The sequence below is a fragment of the Thunnus thynnus genome, chromosome 24 (genome assembly GCF_963924715.1).
Source record: "Thunnus thynnus chromosome 24, fThuThy2.1, whole genome shotgun sequence".
In the NCBI taxonomy this organism is placed as follows: domain Eukaryota; kingdom Metazoa; phylum Chordata; class Actinopteri; order Scombriformes; family Scombridae; genus Thunnus; species Thunnus thynnus.
Window position 1 is genome coordinate 4,591,147 of NC_089540.1, and position 22,044 is coordinate 4,613,190.

General features: G+C 39.4%; 2 protein-coding genes and 1 long non-coding RNA gene across 12 annotated transcripts in view; 1 reads left to right on the forward strand and 2 right to left on the reverse strand.

Moving 5' to 3' along the window:
- The window catches only part of nid2a (nidogen 2a (osteonidogen)), a 43,088-nt gene extending 40,715 nt beyond the window's left edge, over positions 1-2,373 (reverse strand). For all 4 annotated transcript variants that reach the window (XM_067583372.1, XM_067583374.1, XM_067583373.1 and 1 more), the window contains exon 1: positions 101-2,373. In XM_067583372.1, the coding sequence (XP_067439473.1) occupies positions 101-307 (207 nt within the window). In that variant the 5' untranslated portion in view covers positions 308-2,373. The remainder of the gene's footprint in view (positions 1-100) is intronic.
- An 8-nt stretch (positions 2,374-2,381) lies between these two features.
- Positions 2,382-21,338, forward strand: ptger2a (prostaglandin E receptor 2a (subtype EP2)). 4 transcript variants are annotated; one of them, XM_067583377.1, is made up of 4 exons: positions 2,382-5,511; positions 5,775-5,978; positions 7,140-8,063; positions 17,768-21,338. In XM_067583377.1, the coding sequence occupies exons 3-4, from the start codon at positions 7,239-7,241 to the stop codon at positions 18,050-18,052; spliced, it is 1,110 nt and encodes a 369-aa protein (XP_067439478.1). In that variant the 5' UTR covers positions 2,382-5,511; positions 5,775-5,978; positions 7,140-7,238; the 3' UTR covers positions 18,053-21,338. The 4 variants fall into 4 exon arrangements, with proteins under 4 accessions (XP_067439478.1, XP_067439476.1, XP_067439477.1 ...); XM_067583375.1 differs by having other exon boundaries at positions 2,382-5,366; XM_067583376.1 differs by having other exon boundaries at positions 2,382-5,366; positions 5,775-8,063.
- Positions 7,971-22,044, reverse strand: part of LOC137177212 (uncharacterized) — a 59,074-nt gene continuing 45,000 nt past the window's right edge. Inside the window, exons 3-6 of one of the 4 annotated variants that reach the window (XR_010926009.1) lie at positions 15,015-15,071; positions 13,323-13,413; positions 13,181-13,224; positions 7,971-8,057 (exon numbers count right to left, since the gene is read on the reverse strand). This is a non-coding gene — a long non-coding RNA (uncharacterized lncRNA). The other 3 variants (XR_010926008.1, XR_010926012.1, XR_010926010.1) reach the window with 3 other exon arrangements.

Consider the following 22,044-nt stretch of genomic DNA (forward strand, 5'->3'; position numbering starts at 1 on the left):
AAAAGCCTGCACATAACTGTGAATCATACATGTATGCACAGTTATGACCTTTAACATCAATAAGAAGCATGCAAATTAATATCAATAAAGTTCTACTTACATATAGCTGTGAGACAGGGTCGTTGTAGAAGTAGAGGGGTTTGGGCAGGGACAGCACTGGGGAGGTTACATCGTCGCCTACTTCCAAACTTGCATCTCCACTTAAATTGCCATAAGGAAACATATCAGCCCTCTGAATGGCTGTAACCACACACACACTGCAGCACCAGCACAGCAGATACACAGCCAATATTTCCCCTCTCTCCATTGTAGAGCTGGGGTGATTCAGCAGCTCTGCAGTAAGAGAGACCAGAAGGAGAGAGGTACAGATGGACTCAGAGAGAGAAACAGAAAGAGGGAGAAGTCCGACACACTCTTCCTCTCCACTCCACTGAGGCTCTGATACTCTGGAGAGAGGGAGGGAGGAGTTTAGGGGGAGTTTAGGTCCACTGTGATTGGTCGCAGGCAGGTTGAGTGACAGCAGGCCAGTGCTTGAGGTAACATCTGGCTTGAATTAAAGAAAAGACAAATAGAGCATTTTTAATCCGGATGTAACTCTATCTGTTTCACAACAATGAAAAAGTCACATTGTATAATTTTTACACACTAACACACACAGCCACCAACACACACACACACACACACACACACACACACAACCACCAACACACACACACACACACATAAGAAAACCAGTTTAAATTCTTACATAGTTTGAATTTCACTGAAAGACATTTATCAACATGGAAGTGAACTCCATAGGCATAATTGCTTATTATTACTAAAGGTGTCCACATTTAAGTGGAATATGTGTTTAACATTTGCAGTAAATAGTCTAAGTCTAGTTTTTTCTAGTCTATTTTGTTTATTATTAGCACTTCTTATTATGTGTGTTAAATTGTTTTTTTCAATATCATATTATATATTTATTGTTATTTTATGTTATTTCACTTTTCAATATATATGGTATTTATTTATATCATTCACTCATTGAAAGCCATGAATGAAACCCTGAAATACAACCTTGTGTGCCACCTAGTGGCAGTAACAGCATATTGCTGCATCAATTTTCTATAGCATACACAATGTATGCCTGCATTTTGGATTTGAAATCAGACCTGAGATAATTAGTCAGTTAATTGATTCTGTTGATCAACAGAAATCTGCACGTGTTTTGGCAATCGATTAATCATCTCAGTCACGTTTCAAGCAAAAATGCCAATCATTCTCCGGTTCCAGCTGCTCAAATGTGAGGATAGGCTGATTTTCTCTGCTTTGTATAATTGTAAGTTTTTGTTTTGTTTTATTTTTTTGGGTGAAACAGTGGAGTATTATTGGGTGGCCACATCAGTCAAAAATATGACCTGAATCCAGCTGAGCACATGTTTCACTTCCTGAAGACTAAAGGCAAAAAGCTCACACGGCTGCAGTACAGGCCTGACAGAGCATTAAATTATAGAACTTAGTAAGTCTACTCTAAGCATTATACACTGTGTAAAGATCACTACAAAGGTTGATTAGGCTACAGAAACAATTATTTTACAACTGTTATAGTAGTACCACAGTATATGAGATAAAAATATATATCACCAAAGTGCAAACATCATTAGGCATACTATTTTTAGGGACTGTATGAAAATTATTAGGATGGAAGGGGAAGTCAGAAAACAGATTTTTTTTCTTTTTCTGTGAGAGACTGGTGATCTGTCCAGGGTATTACGTTCAAGTCCAAAAAAAAAAAAAACAATGCTGAGGAGGGCCTTGCTTTAAAAAAAAAAAGAAAAAAGAAAAAGAAATATAAAACTCAGCCCCCCTTCCCACTTCAATAATTTATCTACAGTCCCTTACCACAGACACTTTAAGGAGTGAGAAATTTAGTGTATTTAATTGAGTTTTTGGGAATGATGTTTGCGCCAATTTTCTGAACAAAACACTAAAATATATGCTCTAGTTTAAATCAATCGTATCCACCTATAGTCGATGTTTGCACTTACCCAGATGATCCTATAGGGGGAGGCAAAGGCAAGGCTAAGATGATAAAGCACACAGAGCATCACAACAAAATAGGTTTTGGTATGTTAAGGCTGTATTTTCTTCAAAGAGATATTTATAGGTCTGCTGTCTATTATGTCATGCCTGATTCCTTATATTACAATCATTAGTTTAACTAGAAAACCCACACTTCCTCATGTAATCTGAACACTTGAAAGCACTGATTACTGTGCTTTCAACAAACCATGGTATATACATATAAATACACAGCTGATCGCAATTCACACCCTGTCATTTGAAGAGTTTGATCATGACCACCTACAACACAACAATCAGATCATGTTTTCTGATTATGCCGGTGTGTGATCACAAGCTGCTGAATGACCGGCTTCATTTATGACATCAGATATTCAACAAAATCAATGAACTCATCAATGATTCAGTCGAGGACCATTAGCTGGAACACACACACACACACGCACAATTTTTTTTTTTTTTTTTACTTTAAGGCGTGACGTCAGAAGTGAAGGCTTTCAGCAGGACTCTGTATACAGTATGTGTGTGTGTTTGTACGTGTGTGTGGATTTGTGTGTGGGACAGAAAGAGAGACTAACAATACATACAGCACTTGTCAGCACTTTAACTCATGCCAGGCCCCTAACAAAGGCTGTTTACCAGCAGAGCAGACTATAGGATTTGTGGATTAAGCACTTAATCAATAATTGAATAGCTTCTATATAAAGAGCACAGACAGACAGTGAGGATCACCACTTAAGATGCCTACTCTTGCATTCTTAATCATCACTTGGATCACCTAGACTCCGGGGTGGTCAGTCAAAAATCTGGATTCAAGCTGAGATTTTAGCTTATGGACTTTTTTATTCAATAAATCAGGTGATTCTGTTTAAAACTATTGTCTGGGACACTTATGAATAAACTTCAAAATGCAACTATTTACATAATGGAGTTTCGACTAACATGAAAGTTACCGCATGAAAGTCACGGAAACAGTTGCTTCTCTAAACATTTGCCATCTGGTATTATTGGTAGGAAAGGAATGGAGAGAAAGAGAAGGAAAGGGAAGGAAGGAAATGAAAGAAAAGGAAAGGAAAGGTAAGAAAAAGAAAGCAACTCAAAGGGAAGGAAAGGTATTTTGGTGCTGCAGGGGTAAAGCACAAGGTAAAAGCGGCCCCTGCTGTGTGAGGAAACAAATATAGAGTAAGGGTAAAAGGAGAAAGAAGGAGAAATGAATGGATAGATTGAACTAGGAGAGAGACAAAAAATGAAAAGAGATAAAGACACAGGCAGTAGGAGTGCATGAGATTCCTGCTGTCAAAATTAAAAATAACATTCAGCGCTTGACGAGTCAGGTCGTAGAATGTAACCTGTACTGTATGCGCTGCTGTGTGTTTGTGCAGGTGATGTTTATGGCATGAGTCATGTTAAAATACATGGAGGTCATTCTGGAGGGGGACAGAAAGAAAGACTGGTGTAGGAGTAAGACAGAATGAGAGAGGGAGAGGCGATGGCGTAATGGCCGTATGTCACAATTAAGACCTCCTTAATGGCCCTGAAGCACTCAAGTCGACATTTCAGGGCTTTCAGCATACATCACGGCTCGTTTTAGGATCCTGTTTGGCATTTATTCTGTTCTTGAAAGGGGTGAAATTGTGCGATTAGGATAACATTTCAATGCACTGTGGAATCTCTGAAAGCTATTTTATAAACTGCAAGGGGCAGATGTTTTGCTTTCGTGGTCTGTGTCATCTTCGCCACACAGAATCATCAATCAACACAGCACAACTTGGTGAAACAAGACTTTCCGTCTGTTCCTGTGAAACATGACGGATATCTTACTGATTCATCGGCGGCAACGCAGATACTGTAGAAAGATAAACACTCACATTCAGCCCTATGGGAAATTTGAGCCTCAAATCCATTTGATTGTGGGAGGAAACCCAGGGGAACAACATGCAATCTCCACACATAACGTAACATAGGAAACCCATCTTTCATGATATAGAGTCAAAACACATACTTTGAATGTTTTGGTGTTACATTCAGAAGAAGGTAGGTCACACACGTAGACACAGAGGGTTGCATGAACGTATCACGTTGCACAAAAGAAATCGTTATTTTTGGAGACAACATTTGCAGGTCAGGACATCAGCACAATGCCATGTACATATGGGAGACCATTTCACAGTTGTTTGTTTAGAGAAACGTTGATTCAGGGACTGAATGTTTCTTTTATGCTATTGAAACTGTCTCACTTAGTCAGCACCTTCTGTGCGCTGCACAGCCAAGGTGAGCATCTGATTTCCCTTATTAAACAAAACACACATAGACAAGGTGACCAGTGGGAGTGAAGTAAATGTCTGCTGTACATGGATGTGAAAAACACACTAGTTTTTCTAAAACAACCTTCATGAATATGTCCTGTTTACCTGGATTATTGTGTAATATAATTACACTGTGTTAGTGCTGAAACAATTAGTATTAGTGTTGTTTCAGTCATTTATTAAGGAAAAATGCTGAATATTTGCTTGCTCCACTTCCCCAGTGTGCTGTTTTATATTATCTTTAATGTAAAGTTTTTGGATTTTGGTCTGTTGGTTAGGAAAAAAAAACAACAATGGCCATTTTTTCACAATTTTCTGACATTCTATAGACTAAACGACTGATCAAAAAAAAAAAAAAAAAAAAAATACAATTAATTGACAATGAAAATGATCGTTAGTAGCAGTCCTACATCACATCATCCCCATACTTTCAATGACTTGAGTCTTGTCGTGTGAGTGCACAGTGACCCGATTGATTCCTATTTGAGATTATACTGAGGCTTTTATAAACCACAAGTTTGCTCTTCCAAGCCAACACGGTTTTGTTTTTTTTAAATGCGCGTGTTAATGTGTTAAATGGTATAAATTATGAATATATAATTCCCTACGTTTGACTTCAGGTTGTCAGCTAACACTTGGTACTTGGTAGACTTGGCTTGGCTTCCCAGGAGTATTTTCCAGCTATTTTCTAGTAATATTTGAAGGTGAGGCTTCCAGCTATTCAACTAGCTCCAGCCTGTATGCAAGGGGTGGGTGTACACATGCCGTGTGACGTCACCGCATCATTCCCTGTACCCCGGGTCCTTCATGTCTGCCTCATCACACTGCCGCTCCTCACCTCCGCACACACACACACACATACACATACGCAGCAGCTTCAGTAGTGAAACAAACCAACAGTAGCGATTCATTTGCGATCCACTGTGAAACTAACTCTGGACTGTAAATCACGGAGATGAACGCCTACGCCACGAGGAGAAACTTATGAGAAAGGTGAGAACTTCATTGTTTGGATGCGTTTCAACCGCTGTTAAGTCCACGCGGGTGCAGCTGGCGGCTCATCCGGCGCGAGCTCAAAACGAAACTCCGTAAAGAAGAAGAATACTCGCGTGTTGAGTTGAACTGAGACTGAGAAACGGTAATGTTGTCAGGGAGGTTTTTTTCCCTAATTAAATTCCAACTTTGACAACTATTTGACTTGTCTTGCACGTTGTGTGTGTTGTACACCACTGCGCGCTGTGTACCAATTCATAACACTAACTGTAAAACCTACTGATGTCTTAATGGCTCTAGTTATGTTCTCGTATTCTTTAAAGGAAAGAAACCTTACATTATGGCAGTTTATCTCTCACAACGAAAAAAACGGCATGCCAGTAATTTTCTTATTTGTCTAATTTTCAGATCTATCAAGCATTTTCCTATCAAAACAACAACTGGCAGAATATCAGACTCAACAATAAACAACCAGCTGTCCACAGACCCGACACCTGACACATCTATCAAAGCTATCCGCTGAGTTTGGGGGCAGACAACGACCATATTCACAATTGTTAGGACCCTGGGAATTACCAGAGTGGACACGTCGAGTGTTGGTCAGAGCAGTAGGTGAGTCAATTAACTGGTCGTTACACACCCAGTCAAAATAAGGTCACACACCCGCACACAAAGTCATACAAGTGGAAGAGATGTGTAAGAATGTCGAGGCCTATTTTTACTAGTTAGTAAACACGTACACAGGAGGTATTCCACGTTTTTCTGAGTAATGCAAGAGCTTTTTTTCTCATTCAGCACAGCTGGCGATTTTATTAGAAAATCCATTGTGAAAAAGTGTGACTGCAGCTATTGAACTTTCAGTTTGTCAGCTGATAATCTGTTAACTGAAGAGATAGAAGAGGAACCACTCTGGGTTTCACAACTTCAAAAGTCATACTGGAACAGAGTTCAAGCACGGGAATGATTCAGTGTATGTTTTTCTGAGAGGAAGAAAATGTTGTTTTTATTTGTGTATGTATGGGTTCAGTAAAGTTAGCCAAAAACTTTGGGGTTTGATGTGAACATGAAATTAAAGTGGTGCGTAAATGCAACATTGTTAACATTGAGTCAAAACAAAGGCTCCAAGTTAGAGAAACTAGTAAACATCCTTTACAAATGACGTTAGATCTATTGGACCATTTAGTGGCAAATAAATGTTGCTGCCGATTAGTTCTGCTTGAAAATACTCTCACATGCAGACTTCCCTGAATCTCAGTCAGAATCAAATGATCTCAGCAGCCAAGATCTTGTGTGTGATGACCAAACAGTCAACTGTAGTGAGGTTCAACAAAAGCAATAGAGCAGCTCCAGGAATGGTTTAGTTCTTTTAGTAGATATGAATGGTTCTGACATTTGTGGTTTGTTTTTTATTGTATTAGGCCACTTAAGTTGCATTCATGATACATTTTAGCCATGCACTCTGCAATTATAGTAGTTTAATTGCATCTCTTTGTCCAAAAACTATTGATGTTATTTTACTACTCATTGACTGTACTGTATGTTAAATTGAAAATAGGCTGTGACCGCAAGATTGTTATTAACCTTTGTTTTTAAATTCTATCCTGGTACGCATTAAAAATGCAATTTTTCTGTTGAGAAAGTTATAGTGTGATCACTAAATTCAGAAAGCATTCATGTCACCAGTGATTTGTGTTCACTTTTTACACAGCACCGTACACTTGTTGAAGTGTCTCTCATCTCACAGGTATTTTTGCTTCCTTTCTGTTTAACCAGGATGGCTGCAGACAACTACTTAAGGACACATTTTTGACTCTTTTTTTTGGAAGCAGAGAGACATATTTTTAACTTAAATCCAGACAGTTTTCAGCCGTGATGCAGGTTGACAACGACACGTGCCACAGCAAGCACCACATAGAATCCCAAGAGAGCCCGGTGATCAGCGCCATCATGTTCGCTGCAGGCATCTTAGGCAATGTGGCTGCCTTGGTGATCCTGGAAATCCGGCGACGTAGAGACATGAGGGCTGGGGGCGCTAGGCGTCGTGCGATGTTTCACATCCTCATCACATCGCTGGTGGTCACGGACCTGGCTGGGACTTGCCTGGTCAGCCCGCTTGTGCAGCTGTCATATTCACTCAACACTACCTTGGTGGGGCTGTCGCCTGCAACTGGAGGGGTGTGTAAATACTTTGGTGTCACCATGACCTTCTTCAGCTTGGCCACCATGTCTCTCCTTTTCACTATGGCACTAGAGAGATGCTTAGCAATTGGGTACCCCTACCTGTACAGCCGGCATGTCACCAAAAAATGTGCCTACATCACAATCCCCATAGTGTTTTTGTTATGTACTTTATTCTGTCTCCTGCCTTTTGTGGGATTTGGTAAATATGTACAATACTGCCCTGGCACATGGTGCTTCATTGACATGAACCCTTCTGAGAAAGAGCACCGGGTCTACGCCAACCTGTATGCCACCATTATGTTATTGCTGGTGCTGGCCATAGTGGTGTGCAACGGGTTTGTTGTGTACCACCTGTTCAAGATGTACCAACGTCGGAGGAGGAACGGCGGCTCAGTGATAGTGGCCACGAGATCCAGCAACGACCGCAGGACGATTTCCATGGCCGAGGAGGTGGAGCATCTCATCTTGCTGGTGATCATGACCATCATCTTCATCGTCTGCACACTGCCCCTGGTGGTAAGATCACAGCAGATAATTCAACACACACTCACTCATTCATACACATTCACCCTTATTCTGTAACTCCCTCCTGTAAGTAAAAACACACACTTATGTAGTTTTTAGGTGAGTAAAGGTGACAACCAGATGACCGTTCACTGTCAACAAGTAGTTGGACTTTTTGCATTAAATTTTTTGGGTAAATTGACTATAAGAGCTAATTGAATGCACCAGCAGTTAAAAGACTAAGTTGGGGTGAATTATTTCAATGGGTCAGTTGGTCAATAGAGTCACAGCAGAGATTGATTATGTTCCATGATGTTGAGAGCAAGCAGGTCCTGTGGGACTGGTGGGTTGCCCAACATTGGTTCACTAAGTTCACCACATTTCTTTTTCTCTCAAAACTCAGACTCCCAAAACATTTGGTTTAAGAAAATAAATATTACAACAATTAGAGGGAAAATACTCGATTTTGGTACGCAAGCAAACTTCATTCTTGTTGTTTTTAGTCATGTTGAGGGACTCGACAAAATTCGCATTCTTTTTTTTCCTCAATAGCTTTTTCTTTATTCTTTGAGCAACGAGGTGCTAAGGCACGGTGGTACTTGCAAAATCAATAAGGCAGTAGTTGTACTGTGCTTTAGGGATGACTTCACTAGCAAGAACCACACCACAACAATATGTTATTGAAAGGTTTCATGGAAATTCAGGAGGTATTGGATGTTGAAGACAGATGAATGAATGTAAAGGGGAGGGGTGAAGGAGGATGTCGTCTGTTAGGCTGGACTGGGCGGACGTAGTGTAGACTGGGTGGAGAGAGACCAAGCTGATTACAAGCCCCCAGACGGTATCTAGAATGAGACGTGGGCCAGATTGAATAGGAAGGGATGAGAAGAGGATGGAGGAGAGGATGAAGGGATGTGGGTAGGAATGAATAGAGGGAGGGATGGGGTAAGGATGAGGTAGGAAGGTGAATGGATGAAGGGAAGGGAAAGGGAGGGTGGGTCAATAAATCTGAGACACACAGGGCAGGGTGGGATGACAGGAATAAGTGGGCTTGACAGATGGTTAGAGGTGTGGTTGAGGCGTGATCCTGCTCCTGAAGTGCTGGTGCTTTCACTAAAATGTCACCATGTAACTCTAATGCAGTCATTAAGAAAAAGAAAAGGCAACATCTGAGCTACATCACAGTTCTATCATCAATATTACTTTAATTTGTTGCTTGGTTCTACAAATGAAATTAAGTCAAATCAAATTAAGTACAGTAAATGTATCCATATATGGAAAGTAAAGTGATCTATACTGTGGGATAAAACATATTTCCTTTTCAGAATATCTCATTTTGAGTTCCCTAATGTAAGTTGATATTATGACTGAAAAATAAAACCACTTCTAGTGCTTTGGGGCTTTTAAACAAATACCAGCCAGTCACAGAAACACAACAATCTTATCAGAAATATACCAAAATGTAACAGACAGCAGACATAATAAATGTTACCTAATCTGCTATATATATATATTTGTGTAATTGTGTCTCTGCATACTTTTGGCATTTTGTTGAAAAGCAGCTATTCATAAATAATACAATAGACTATGTTCTGTTCTGATGCCAAGCTGTAGACAGGAAACACTGTATCAGTGGCATTCACAGCAGGTCTGACTCAGATGGTTATTTTTATGCCACAGGTATATAGTAGATGTCTAAATACAGACATCATGACAGTGAAGTTCATTCAAAATGCAAATATTTAGGTTATTATTTTTAATTTTCTTGCTTTTAAAGGGAAAAATAAATCATCATTTTACAATTACTACAGTCAAAAATAGATAAGGTGCTGTTTCAATGGATTTTACAGTCCATTGTTAATGTGGAAGTCAAAACTCATAAATAGTCTGTAGTTTCCCCAAGATATGAACTTAAACATCTTGGAGTTTAATAATTATGCAAACATAATTTTCTTTCCTTTAATCTTATACTTTACATTCACTTAAATTTCAACAAGTTTGGTTTAAGTTTGATAGAAGATTGCTTTGCATTGTGCCGGTGTGCAAATGTGTCAGAAGCGGATCATAACCACCTAAGGTAAAAGGTAAGAATACATAAAAAAACAATTTTAAAGAGAACATACAACCACCAGACTTTACATGCAGTAAATAAATGACCTTTGGAGATGCAGGGTTTGATCAGTCATGTCATCAGGAAGCAAATTGGGCAGATAGCATGAGAAGATGAGGCTTAGAAAGCATAATTATAAATTTGGTCTCAAATGTAGTAACAGCAACAACAAAAAAAACATCTGTGCCCTTTGACTAATTGGAAGATGAACCTAATAATCATTTACCATACCTGTTAGATACACAAATGATGGACTGAAATGACATTTTAATGATATTGACCCCATCACAGCAGTATAGCTGGTGAAGCATTGTGTCCTGTATATTGATAAGTTGTTCACAAGGGGTGTATAAAGTGATGTCATCAAACTGGGTTTGACATAGTTCTGATTCATTTGTCTGGTGACAACCATTATTGATAGATGAGCCAGAAGGTTGATTTTGGAGACCAGTCACATCGTGAGTGTATTGACTGAGAGATCGATGGACCAAAGTACAAATTCAACCCACAAATGACTCATCTTTCACTGATTACCCATTATGCTGTCTCAGTAAGACTCTTGGGCAATGTCTGTAACCACCCCGGTTCTAAAAGTGTCACTTTGGATTTCAAATGGGGGAATCAATAACTTTCCCAGCAGTATTATATGTAATTGTGCACTTTATCACAGACAGCAGTAATGAGCCAGAGTGCCTTCTAGTATGCTGTTGCATCTCAGCTGTGGCTTGAAATGCAGAGTCACAGCCTCCATCTCTCCAGAGATCTTATCATATCTCTTAATAACATCCACAACATCACAAGCACAAACCACACGAAGAAACAATTTATGAGCTCTGTATTCTCACAAAACCGAGCCCTTAAAATGGGAGCGAATTTTTAACACTTGAAAACATTCATGAAAGTCTTTTTACCACTTGAACCCTACTAAATATAGAGTTAAAGCTGCATCATGAAATAGTTAATCAGGGTTCTACGCCAATATTTTTCTCAGGGAGCACATGTGCTACTAAATGAAAAAATTTAGGAGCACAGTGAAAAATGTTCAAGTAAAACAGAGTTTATTAACTCAGTTATGGTCTGACTCTCTGCAGCTCAGGTCTTTGTCAAACAGACTCAAATTTAAATATAATGAGGCCAGCCTGATGCAAGATCAGTATTCTGAGAGAGCACCATTCCTCCAAGGGGAGCATCAATAAGAGGACAGGAATTGAACTATCATTCACCTTTTTGTGTTGGACCACAGTCAAGAAGTTAAGTCATTGATCAGGAACAGTCCTCATTTGTGTGCTACTTTGGCTCACCACTACCAGAGCGCCACTGCCCTCCGCCTCCTTATGGAGACACTGAACAGACTGGTGACAGTCAAAGGTGGCAGTTGTAGGTGACAACAAAGAAGAAATGCAAGCAAAATAACTAGCTATGAGTAGCTGCTGTCAGACTCTCCATGTCTGCGCTGGAAACACAGAGACTCCAATGGAGATTTGACAGTTACAAGAAAGCACATTCATGGCCCTTAGTAAAAGTTTCTGTGTGGTATCTGTATTGTAGCTGAGATAACACTGAGAGGCTGTTCAGTGTGTGTGTGTGTGTGTGTGTGTGTGTTTGAGGGGGAGTGTCCGACTAAGCAGCCGCAGCCCTGCTGCTTATCGCATCAAGCAAGATATCCTGAATATCTTGCGATGGTCTGATAACTATGCAATCAGCATAGTTATTTATCGGCCAATGTGTTGTGTTTACTGCCACAGAAAAGGAGTAAATCTGTCAAATACTGGTTTTTGAATGATAAGCAGCGACAGGAAAAAAGATTATGGTAGGTTGTAATCTTTGTAAATGTAAAATTATTTATCCTGTTTGCACTTATCTATTTTTAAGGGTAAAAGCGAGTGAAATACTCACACTGTAGAGCCCTGTTGGACCCACTCTGTATCACAGATCAGATACAGGAGCTGCAATGGATTCCAGGAAGATTACAAATTAGCGGCTACAGCCATTAGCTTCATTATGGTGCCGTATGTCAGGGTCAGTTGTACTTAATGATTTAATTTCAAGTCAAGTCAGTTTTATTTATATAATCGCCGAATCACAACAGAAGTTATCTCAGGGCACTTTCCACGTAGAACAGGTCTAGACTGTACTCACCCAACGTTCCCTCACGAGCAGGCAATTGGCGACAGTGGCAAGGAAAAACTCCTCTTTTAATGGGTAGAAAAATAAATTATAACCATAAAAAAAAGAATTAACACCATCATGAAGACAGAAAACTTTTATTTCCACATAAGACATATCCACAGAGCGTTAACGGTAAACCGGCAGGAAACAGTACTGTGTATAGTGAACCTGAAACTTTAAATTATTTTTTGAAAACCACCTACAATAAACTTATGTAGGCAGGTGTTAAGTCAGAGCAAAGGACGCTGGGATCAGTTTTCTACAGTCACTACCTCAGCAGGAGGCTCGATAAAACAGATGACTCGGGTACAATGAAGTCAAACAAGGACAGACAGTGAAAGGAGGCAGCAGGAGAGAGGGAGAGGAGATTAAGAGGAAGGTAAACAAATTAGGCCACAGCAGATACTCTCTCTGCTCTCCACAGGTCTCAGAAAAGTAAACCGTTATCAGTTACATCATGATCATGCACAATATCATAACGTCCTTGCTATGTTGAGACGGAACTGGGATGGTTTAGCTGGTTCTTGTGTCTTTTTTATTAAATCGTTCTCGATTTCAACTCTGAGAGCATTGAAAAGTGGTCTGGTGTGGTTGGAACACGCCTGACAGTGATGTCACGGGGTCCTGGAGTACACTTGTACATCACTGTGGTAAGGTGAGAGGTGAGACCACTGGAGGTCAGCAAAAACAAGATTAAGTTACACTTTAAAGAGTGTCAAATTTGCACAGATACTTCCAATTCAATTTCTTCGTCTCTCTACGCACTGATTACACGTCAGTAAACCAGGAGTTGTATTCATTAGGCTGTGCATCTTCATGTTTGTTGTGTCCAGCTATTAGCCTGTCTTACCCTCTCTTATCAGATGGCCATGACGGTTAGCAGACCTTTCACCACTGCGGATAGAAATCATCATAACATTCATTTCAGCCTAGTATGATAAATCTTTCTTATAATGGTAATCATACGTCATACATACAACTAAATCACTTACTGTTGTGGCTGTCACATTCTCCTCTCCTCTGCTCTCATATATCCACAGAATGGCCACATTAGCTTATTGGCAGACATTTCCATGTGTAGCCCTGCAGGGAATGTAATAACCTTATACCATCTATCATTCAAAGCACACACTAACTGATTAGTAGGAACATGCACTGTGTGGAAGCTGGTCCTGGATGCTACTATATCAAGGTTCAGGATGATGTCAGCAGGTCTGTCCTGGGTCCTGTTCTTCAAATGTGATTTAACTAATTCAGGCTTACGTGCTGTTATCAGGTTAAAATGATCCTGTTAATTTTCATACAGCTAATGTGATTCTTTGCACGTAGTTTGGCAAAATGATGAGAGTTGAAACCATGATTCATGAGTGCTGATCATGTGATTGCAGTTACATGAGGTAAGGTGCGTCAGGAACCCTCCCAGCATGCACCGGGGCAATACATTCATGGATATACGTCTTCTTCTATGAGCGTACCTACATTGTTGATGCTGTTATTGTGTTCTATAATGTGCTGTACAGTGTCTTCTCTGCTATCAGCTATCATCAGTGACTGTGGGCAGACTGTGAGTCATTTCGCTGTGAAAATGAAACCTTAAGACATCTCATAAAGCAGCTTTGACTGTATAAACACGTTTCAGCAAAGTGAGTTCCGCGGTTATGCATTTAATACGTTTTAGTGCTGAAATGACAAATTCCCAATGAAATGCCACATTAAACGCTTCATGTTCTGGCTCCATTAGTCTTTTCACAGTCAGAATTTTTCAGATGAGTGTTTATGTTTTGCTCGGAGAATCTCTCACTGACTCACTCACTCTTTTTTGTTGTATGTTTTATAATGTATACATAGACAAATCTTCATTATAAAATTTAATTGTGATAATTACACCAGCTGATCATAATGATTTATCGATAACCTGCATCTAAAATCATGATTATATCAACATTTTTTCACTATAAATCTGAGAAAATTTGTAGCTGAAAATTAGTTCATGTTTGAGGTTCACCCTAAAACATCTCAGTCATGGTCCAGCTAACTGTTGCAGGTTTGGGTTTAAGGATTCGTTGCTCTGTTCCTGATGAATATTAAGCCAAATTGTCAACATACTAATCTGGATAATTTAGTTATCCACATATGAAGGACAAGCCCTGCCCTCTGTTTGCTTTGGGAAAGTTTACACTTGATTTAAGGTTGTGTTATATTTGCTTTGTTGTCGTATTAAATACGACAAGTGCATCATTTATTAAGAGCTTTATATAAACACTTGTGGCTGTCCGGCCTGTGCTACCACAGTCTGAGGTCAGGATATCAACTGCCAGAAACGCACTCATAATCACACACACACACACACACACACACACACACACACACACAGCAAGATCATATTACATTTTTCTGCTGATATTAGACTGTGGGCTCATAATATGTGTGTGTGTGTGTGTGTGTGTGGTGTCCCTCTGGTTGTCTCTGATTGCATTAAAAGTTGAAAAGGCCAAACTCTAGCCTTTTGGCACAGAGTGAGAGAGAGAGAGAGAGAGAGAGAGAGAGACAGAGAGAGAGAAAAAAACAGATGGTCAGAATTCTTTGAAAATTAAGGCATTTTTAATGTTTTTTTTCATCAAATAAACACATGTCAAGAAAGAAAAGCGAGAAAAAGCAGAGCTGGAAATACGATCTCCTCTGACCTCTGTGTTATTCTTGTTAAGCACGTACTCTCCGATTGACAAATTTCAGTCTGGCTTCTAAAAATGAAACAGAGGACAGCGTTTTTGTTCCCTGAGCATCATCCCCTTGCAGACACTTCATAACACTTTTATTACTCTTCCTCCTGTCGGAGAGAGGAGAAGAAAACCGGCCTGCAGTGTGTGTGTCGGATTTCACGGCTCAGCCTCGAAAAAAAAACCAAAAAGAAAAATCTGTCTTCACACGCAGACACAGTCCTTCGCCTACTCAGGCCTGTCATCAATCACATTAATGATCTCACATGGTTGTGTTTAAAAGCATCGTTTGAAACTGCACATCTTTTGTTCTGAAGTTGCTTGATTTTACAAGAGCTTTTTAAATCATTTGTATTTCAAACTATATGCAGATTTTATTGCTACAACTTTTCCTGAAGAGTTACAAAACAAATTGCCTGCATCAGATGAGATAATGCGCAAAAGTGAGTGTTTAATGTGTTTCTCAGCCATGATGCGCCCTTACAGTAAGTACGACTCTTAACTGATATTTGCAGCTGTGGAGTTGGCCCAGCGGAGAGACTGCTGTTAAAAAAACCAATTAGTCCTCATGACAATAATTCACCCACTGTTTCGTGTGAAAAACAGGAAATTGGCATAATGAGGTCGGAATGACATTGTTGGCGCAGACATTGCCCTGGCAGGAAATTGGGCATTTTTTAGTTGAACCTGAGTCATTTCAGTAGAAAAACTTACAAAGGAGTCACTGAGAAATACAGAGAAAATTAAAGGGACACAGGTTGTTGGAAGGAAGAGGTGAAAGCATAAATAGAGAATGTAAAATGTATAAGAGATGACAAAGAGAAGCTTTGTCACTGAATAGACTGATGACAAATTGTTGTAAGGTCACTTTTCCCCTCATTTTTTACTAGATATTGTTCCTCTCTGACCCCCAGAGAGATCTGCAGCAGGAATTTCGAAACTTGTGAACTAGTCATAGCTTCCATGGATTGTATGAATGCGCTGGTTCTCAACCTTGTGCGAGTAGTCCAGGGAGTTCCTCCTTCTATCCAATCACAGCAGTAAAGGATTTCACCGAGCACAGAGGAGGAATTAATCGGTGAAATCTGCTGGCGTCAATAGTGCTAATAAAAATAGTTGTATGCGAGAACTGTTTCCATTTAAAAAGGTCAAAGACTATGTAATACAGCGGTTGTTGATCGGAGATGCCCGACAACACACGTCACAGCCATACGTATGTGTGTGTGAGAATAGCGAGATCGTTTGCTGATTTTTATCATCCCTTTCGCTCTGTTCTATTTGAGCGAAATGGTTATAACACAGTAATAATGAATCTGCGTGCGTAAACACAGCTGGATATCAGCATGGGAATCTCAATTCGCTTCGGCCTCAACATCTGCCTCTAAGCCTCTCCTAAAGCCACAAAGAACACACGTGTGCGCGTACTCAGCGAGCAGTAAGTGGTCTGTGTTTGCTGCTGCGGTCGAAAAAGCAAACAAAATGATAATTTGAGTGATTCAAATATATTGGTTGGCATTAGAACATTACTTTGATCTCTGCAAACATCCTGTGTGTGAGTGAGAACATTGTACACACCTACAGTACTATGCTAATTAATTAGTTATGTATTTATTATTTCCACATGCTGGTATCTGGCGTGTAGGTGTTCTCTTTGAGTAACCGTTTGTGTCACACCAGCCAGTCTTTCAGCTCACTGATCATAATCTTTCAAATCTATTTTTTCTGTTGTTAGGAAATGCTGGTTGAGAAATGAAAGGATAGAAGGATTTAGTTCTGTTTCCTTCAATCTGAGCACCAGCTATTGCCTAAAATCAAAAATGTGTTAACCTCATTTTAGTCATTTGATTTTTCTGAGGTCTTAGTCATACAAACTAAAGAAGATTTAGTCAAGTTTTCCTCAGTGATTCGTGGTTTGTCTCAGCTGTTTGTTGCTACTTGTTTAATTTTCAATGGGACACAGGGTGCGTTTAATCCAATAAACTGTTATTTTTTCCTTTTGCTTACATTCACTAACATTACTGGCAGAGACGTAATGTTACTGAAATTCGAGATCTTGTTTATTAGTGCAAAAAGTGAAGAAGAGATATCAGTTTTCATAAAGTAAGATCGTTTTGGGCAGCAGAGGATACTGTTAAAACAATGAAGAGGGTTACATTTTATTTAGTTTTGGTCGTGGAGAAAGAATTTTTTTTTAGAAAAAGATCAGAAAAAAAGAAACCTAAATTATTTGAGAGTCTGTATGGTGTATTTCATAGTAATAGTTTCATACAGTAACAGTCAAATATCTCAAATCTAAACAGTAAAATGAGTTTTTAGCTTCTTTCAACTAGAAAAAACTGCATGTAGTAGATAAGTATCTTACTGAATTGGCAGAATCAGAAAGGAAGAAAAGGTCACTGGAGTCTGAGATGTACCACTTTCTCTCTAATTTGACATTTATGTTTAAGAATCTATATCAGCTTGGTATTTAAACAGTCAATCCATATCGTTCCTCTCCCACTGATCCCACTGAAACTGGTCACACTCATTCATGTGTTACTGCTACTATAAAGGGGTTATTGTTGGACTTATAACCAGGATGTTTGCAAAGGATGTGTCTTGTGTGTGTGCCTGTCGCTGCTGTCGCGGACGGTGTTAGCTTTAGAATTATAAAACTAACTAATCTAACACACAATCTGTCTTTTCCCTTCTCCTTCCTCAACCCTCTATTCATCTCTTAGATGCGTGTGTACATGAACTCCATACAGAATGAGTCTCACTCCCAGGACCTGGTCGCCCTCCGTTTCATCTCCGTCAACTCCATCATCGACCCCTGGGTCTTCATCTTCCTTTCCCCCAGCATGCTGCACTTTTGCTGGGCCCCGGTCTGCCGAGCCCCCCCGGGATTCTCCAGGGGTTCAGTGTTTAAATCATCGCTGGCCAAAGACAATTGTCCTGCTAACATAGAACTGTCTCGCTCAAAGCTGGAATACACCGAGGAGCTCCATGATTTGAGGAATGTATGACCATAGCAGTACTTATTTTTATTTGATATTTATATTTATTGGAGTTGTTTAAGGACATGGGGTTGGATAGTGTGTTCTCCTTCTTTATCATATGAAGGGCAGAGGTTTGGGGAACCACGAGATCTCAACCATGTGTGGTTTTTCTTATCTAATTTTTTGGGTGTTGACCCGTCTGTCAAACTGATAAACGCTTACAACCGGTTCTATCGACTGGTGGCCGTCTCTTGCTGTGTACCAGGTGTTTCCATCCACCTCAAGCATTTCAGCATGCATGTTAAATACACACTGACTTCAGTAGAGCTTTATATTTCAAGTGTAAAAGCTCAACATTTTGCCTCCTTTGCTGCTTTTGATTTTATGTCAATGAGGCACTTAAATAAAAAAGGCTGCTGATGGGATCTGAGAAAAGGAAAGAGACTTCATTCAGGTTCTTTGCTGATCTGAAAAACACCAACTAAAAGTGTTTTTGTCTGTATTGTAATAAGAAAGCTGTTTGGTTGGAGAATCTTCAGCAAGGAGATTTGACAGAATTCAACATTCATCTATCAACCTGGACTCAAACGGGACTCAAGACAAACAGTGAAGGCAGAGAGAACTGATGACATAAGGCAACACTGTATACGCCTTCTCTGATTCAAACGCTGCTTTCCAGATGTTGTTCCTGTGAGTGTGAGCTGACTGCTGAGACATCACATCCAAGCATCGAACTGGCTTACACCTGGTATTAACAATTATTTTCACTATTGATTAAACTGTTTAGTCTATGAAACGTCTAAAAGAAATGACAGCTTCTCAGAGCCCAAAGTGATGTCCTTCAATTGCTTGCTTTTATCTGACCAACAGTCCAAAACCAAACATACATGGTAAAAAACAAGCAGCAAATCCTCATGTCTGAGGAGCTGAAACCAGCAAATCACATTTCTGCTTGAAACAATGAAACGATTATTATTCTGTCCATCGACAAATTGATTTATTGACTAAATCTTAAATTTAACTGCACACATACAACAAGAAAGCACATTCAGAACAACTGGGCATCACGCATATAGGAAGATATATGTTGGGATACTGTTGGATGGGAGCCGTTTGTCATAGCAGGAAAGCAAAGAGATGCTTTTTTAAGGTGTAGATGAAATTTGGCTGAAGCATACCTAAAAGACACACTTTTATTCAAGTGTAAAGGCCTCAAATATTTGCTATTAGACATTTGGGGCATGACTTTTGCTTTCAAAAACCTAGATGGTCATGGGTTACCATCTTTAGAACGTTATCTTGATCACCTCTGAGCTTCTTAACCCCTGACCTTAACCTCTGGTCTGCTTTGGTAACCTTTTACCAGATTCCCACCACAAAGGTCAAAGGGCAAGAAGAGACTTTTATGCAAGATAATCCAAAACTTCACTCAGGGTGTGGGCGGGTGGGAAAGAGTGATAAACACAGAAAAAAAGGTTGTATTGATGGTAGTGACAATACTTTGTTTCTATGTACTCGTATAGTATGTAGCATATAATATTATAATAACATTTTATAACAAAAAAAAAGTTCTTCATATGAGACTGCAGTTACCTTTTGACTTGAAATATGTGTGCTTCTTATATTATGAATAACAGCAGATAGTAAATACTCTTAAATACTCTCGCTGTACAGTTATTGTAATTCTTGTGGAGCACTAAATAGCGCATTTGAGCAGATGATGGTACTTTTTAAGGAGCAAAGCTACCTCCTTTAATGACAAACGCATTTAGGATTAGTCAGACCACTTTTACACATCAGGTTCTTTACATGTTAAACTGTGGCTGAAATTTCCTGTTTAGCTGTAGTTGAATTCTAACCACCATAAGGTTGTTTTTTTTTTTTTTTTTTTTGGGAAACTGCTGTTAAAAATGAACATCTCTATCTTTTAATAAGCTAAGGTGTTCATTTTCAGATCTAATATTCTTAATATGGTCTAAAAATGTAGACTATACCCTGCAAGTTGTTTGTTACCCTTTAAAAAGTACCATAGTTTGTTTTCAATGTGAGCCGTTCAGTAAATCAGTGTTCACTTACGAGAAACCTCATATCAGGACAGAACTCTTCCTGTAGTGACTTTAAATCTTGCTTTATTTTGCTCTTGGCAGCCACTTTGTTCCATCATGTGCCTGAAAGTTATTTGGAAAAAAAAACTATGAAAAGAGAGCCCTTAATTTTAATTTCTACATTTTAACTTTACAACTTGAGTGCCGTTTGAAGTCCGTTTTACTTAGGGAACATATTGAAATGTTATTTTATCTACCCTGTCAGTTCATGTGTTTTGGTAATCAGCTGCTCACCAACGTGACACATTATTACATTACAATGTCAGTTCCAACGGACTTGATGAAATGAGTTTCCTGGAAAAAAACAACTCAATTTCTCCAGTTAATTGTTTTTGCCGGTGTCTTCTGGTGAAAGTAACAAACGGTGGATTCATACCGGCTTAAAATTACACAACAACTCTGAGGAATTGTGACTGTTACAGCATCTCTTCCTCTACAACTAATCAAATTCAAACAGGGGTCAAGGACCTGGCAAAAAAAAATAAGCTACTACAGATTTTTGCGGGTCTTTGGTCATAAATCTCTTGGAATAGTAAAACACTCTAACTGGAGTGACTCCAGTTACCCAAACGGCAGGGGTCCAGCTGAAATTGAGAGCGTCGACCGCAAGTTTGTTAATGTGAGGGGGGAAAAAAACAGCAGTTTCTCAACAGTCCGTCATTTCGAGGATGCCGGAAAAAATTGTGAGCATCAGATAAACTAAGTATCTGTGGTGTGTATGTGTGAGTGAGAATGAGAAAAGAGAAAAGGCACTGAAGATAGCTGTTTATCGCCTCTGTATGTTGGCTCCGAGTTCAGCATAGAAATGTTCAGTGTTTACGACAGTGACTTACTGCTTCCTGTGGATGTTATTTGTGAGTTCTGCTTCTCTGTGTGTGTGTGTGCCAGTGCTTTTCCTGTCGTATTTTGTGAAAGAATGGGTGTATGTATTTTTTTTGTGCAAATAGCAAGTTGCCTCATACATGCAATAGGTTCAAGCTTGTGTGTATGTGCATGGTGTGTGTGTGTGTGTGTGTGTGTGTAAGACTGACAGCACTGAAATGTAATGATGTCAAACCAGAATGCTATCTACCTGTTGATGTAATCTGGATGTCTTGTACTCTGTAATTAGAAAGTACTGAAACTGAATGCACTGAGCACACAAATGTGTATGTGTGTGTGTGTGTGTGTTTTATGGCTTATGTAAATAAAACATCTCATCCTACAAGTATTCTGTCCAACCGGCTTTGTAATTTTCCTCCACACACACATACACACACACACACACACACACACACACACACACACACACACTCTGTGGATTGGTTCCAGATGTGGAGAATACAGAATCTTTCAATTAGCGATGTGTGTGTCTGAGTTTCTGTGTGTCAGCCTTGGAGAAACCCCCGTCCCAACCCCCCACTCCCCCCGACTCACGTCACCTTAAGACAGACTGCTTTGTTTATATTGTGTTTCCCGTCCTTTGAACATAACATATTTCAGCAGTTTAAGCTAACTACTCCAATCACACTGGCCTCTATGGTCTTCTGACACACCAAACAAAGAGCCTTCTTCTAATCTTAGTCATCAAGATGTATGATCATAAATGTGTACCACATGAAAAAATGTTTTTGTTTTGGTGTTTTGCTTCTTTTCTGACACTCAGTAAATGAAAGGTAAATGGAAACATGCAAACAAACAGATACAGGTGCTTTAAAAGCATAAAAAAGAAAGTTTAAATCTGCTTTGGGCACTTCGCTTGTTGAAGGAAACAAAAGGCAAATTATTTAAATTGATGGCCTACACTACTTAGGTATTCCATAAATTGCCATTAGTAAACCAAACAGCACATTTACATCAAAGTAGGGATGTTAACAATTATATTGTTGGGATATGGACAGATTATACACTGAATAGATACAAACAGGATACAAA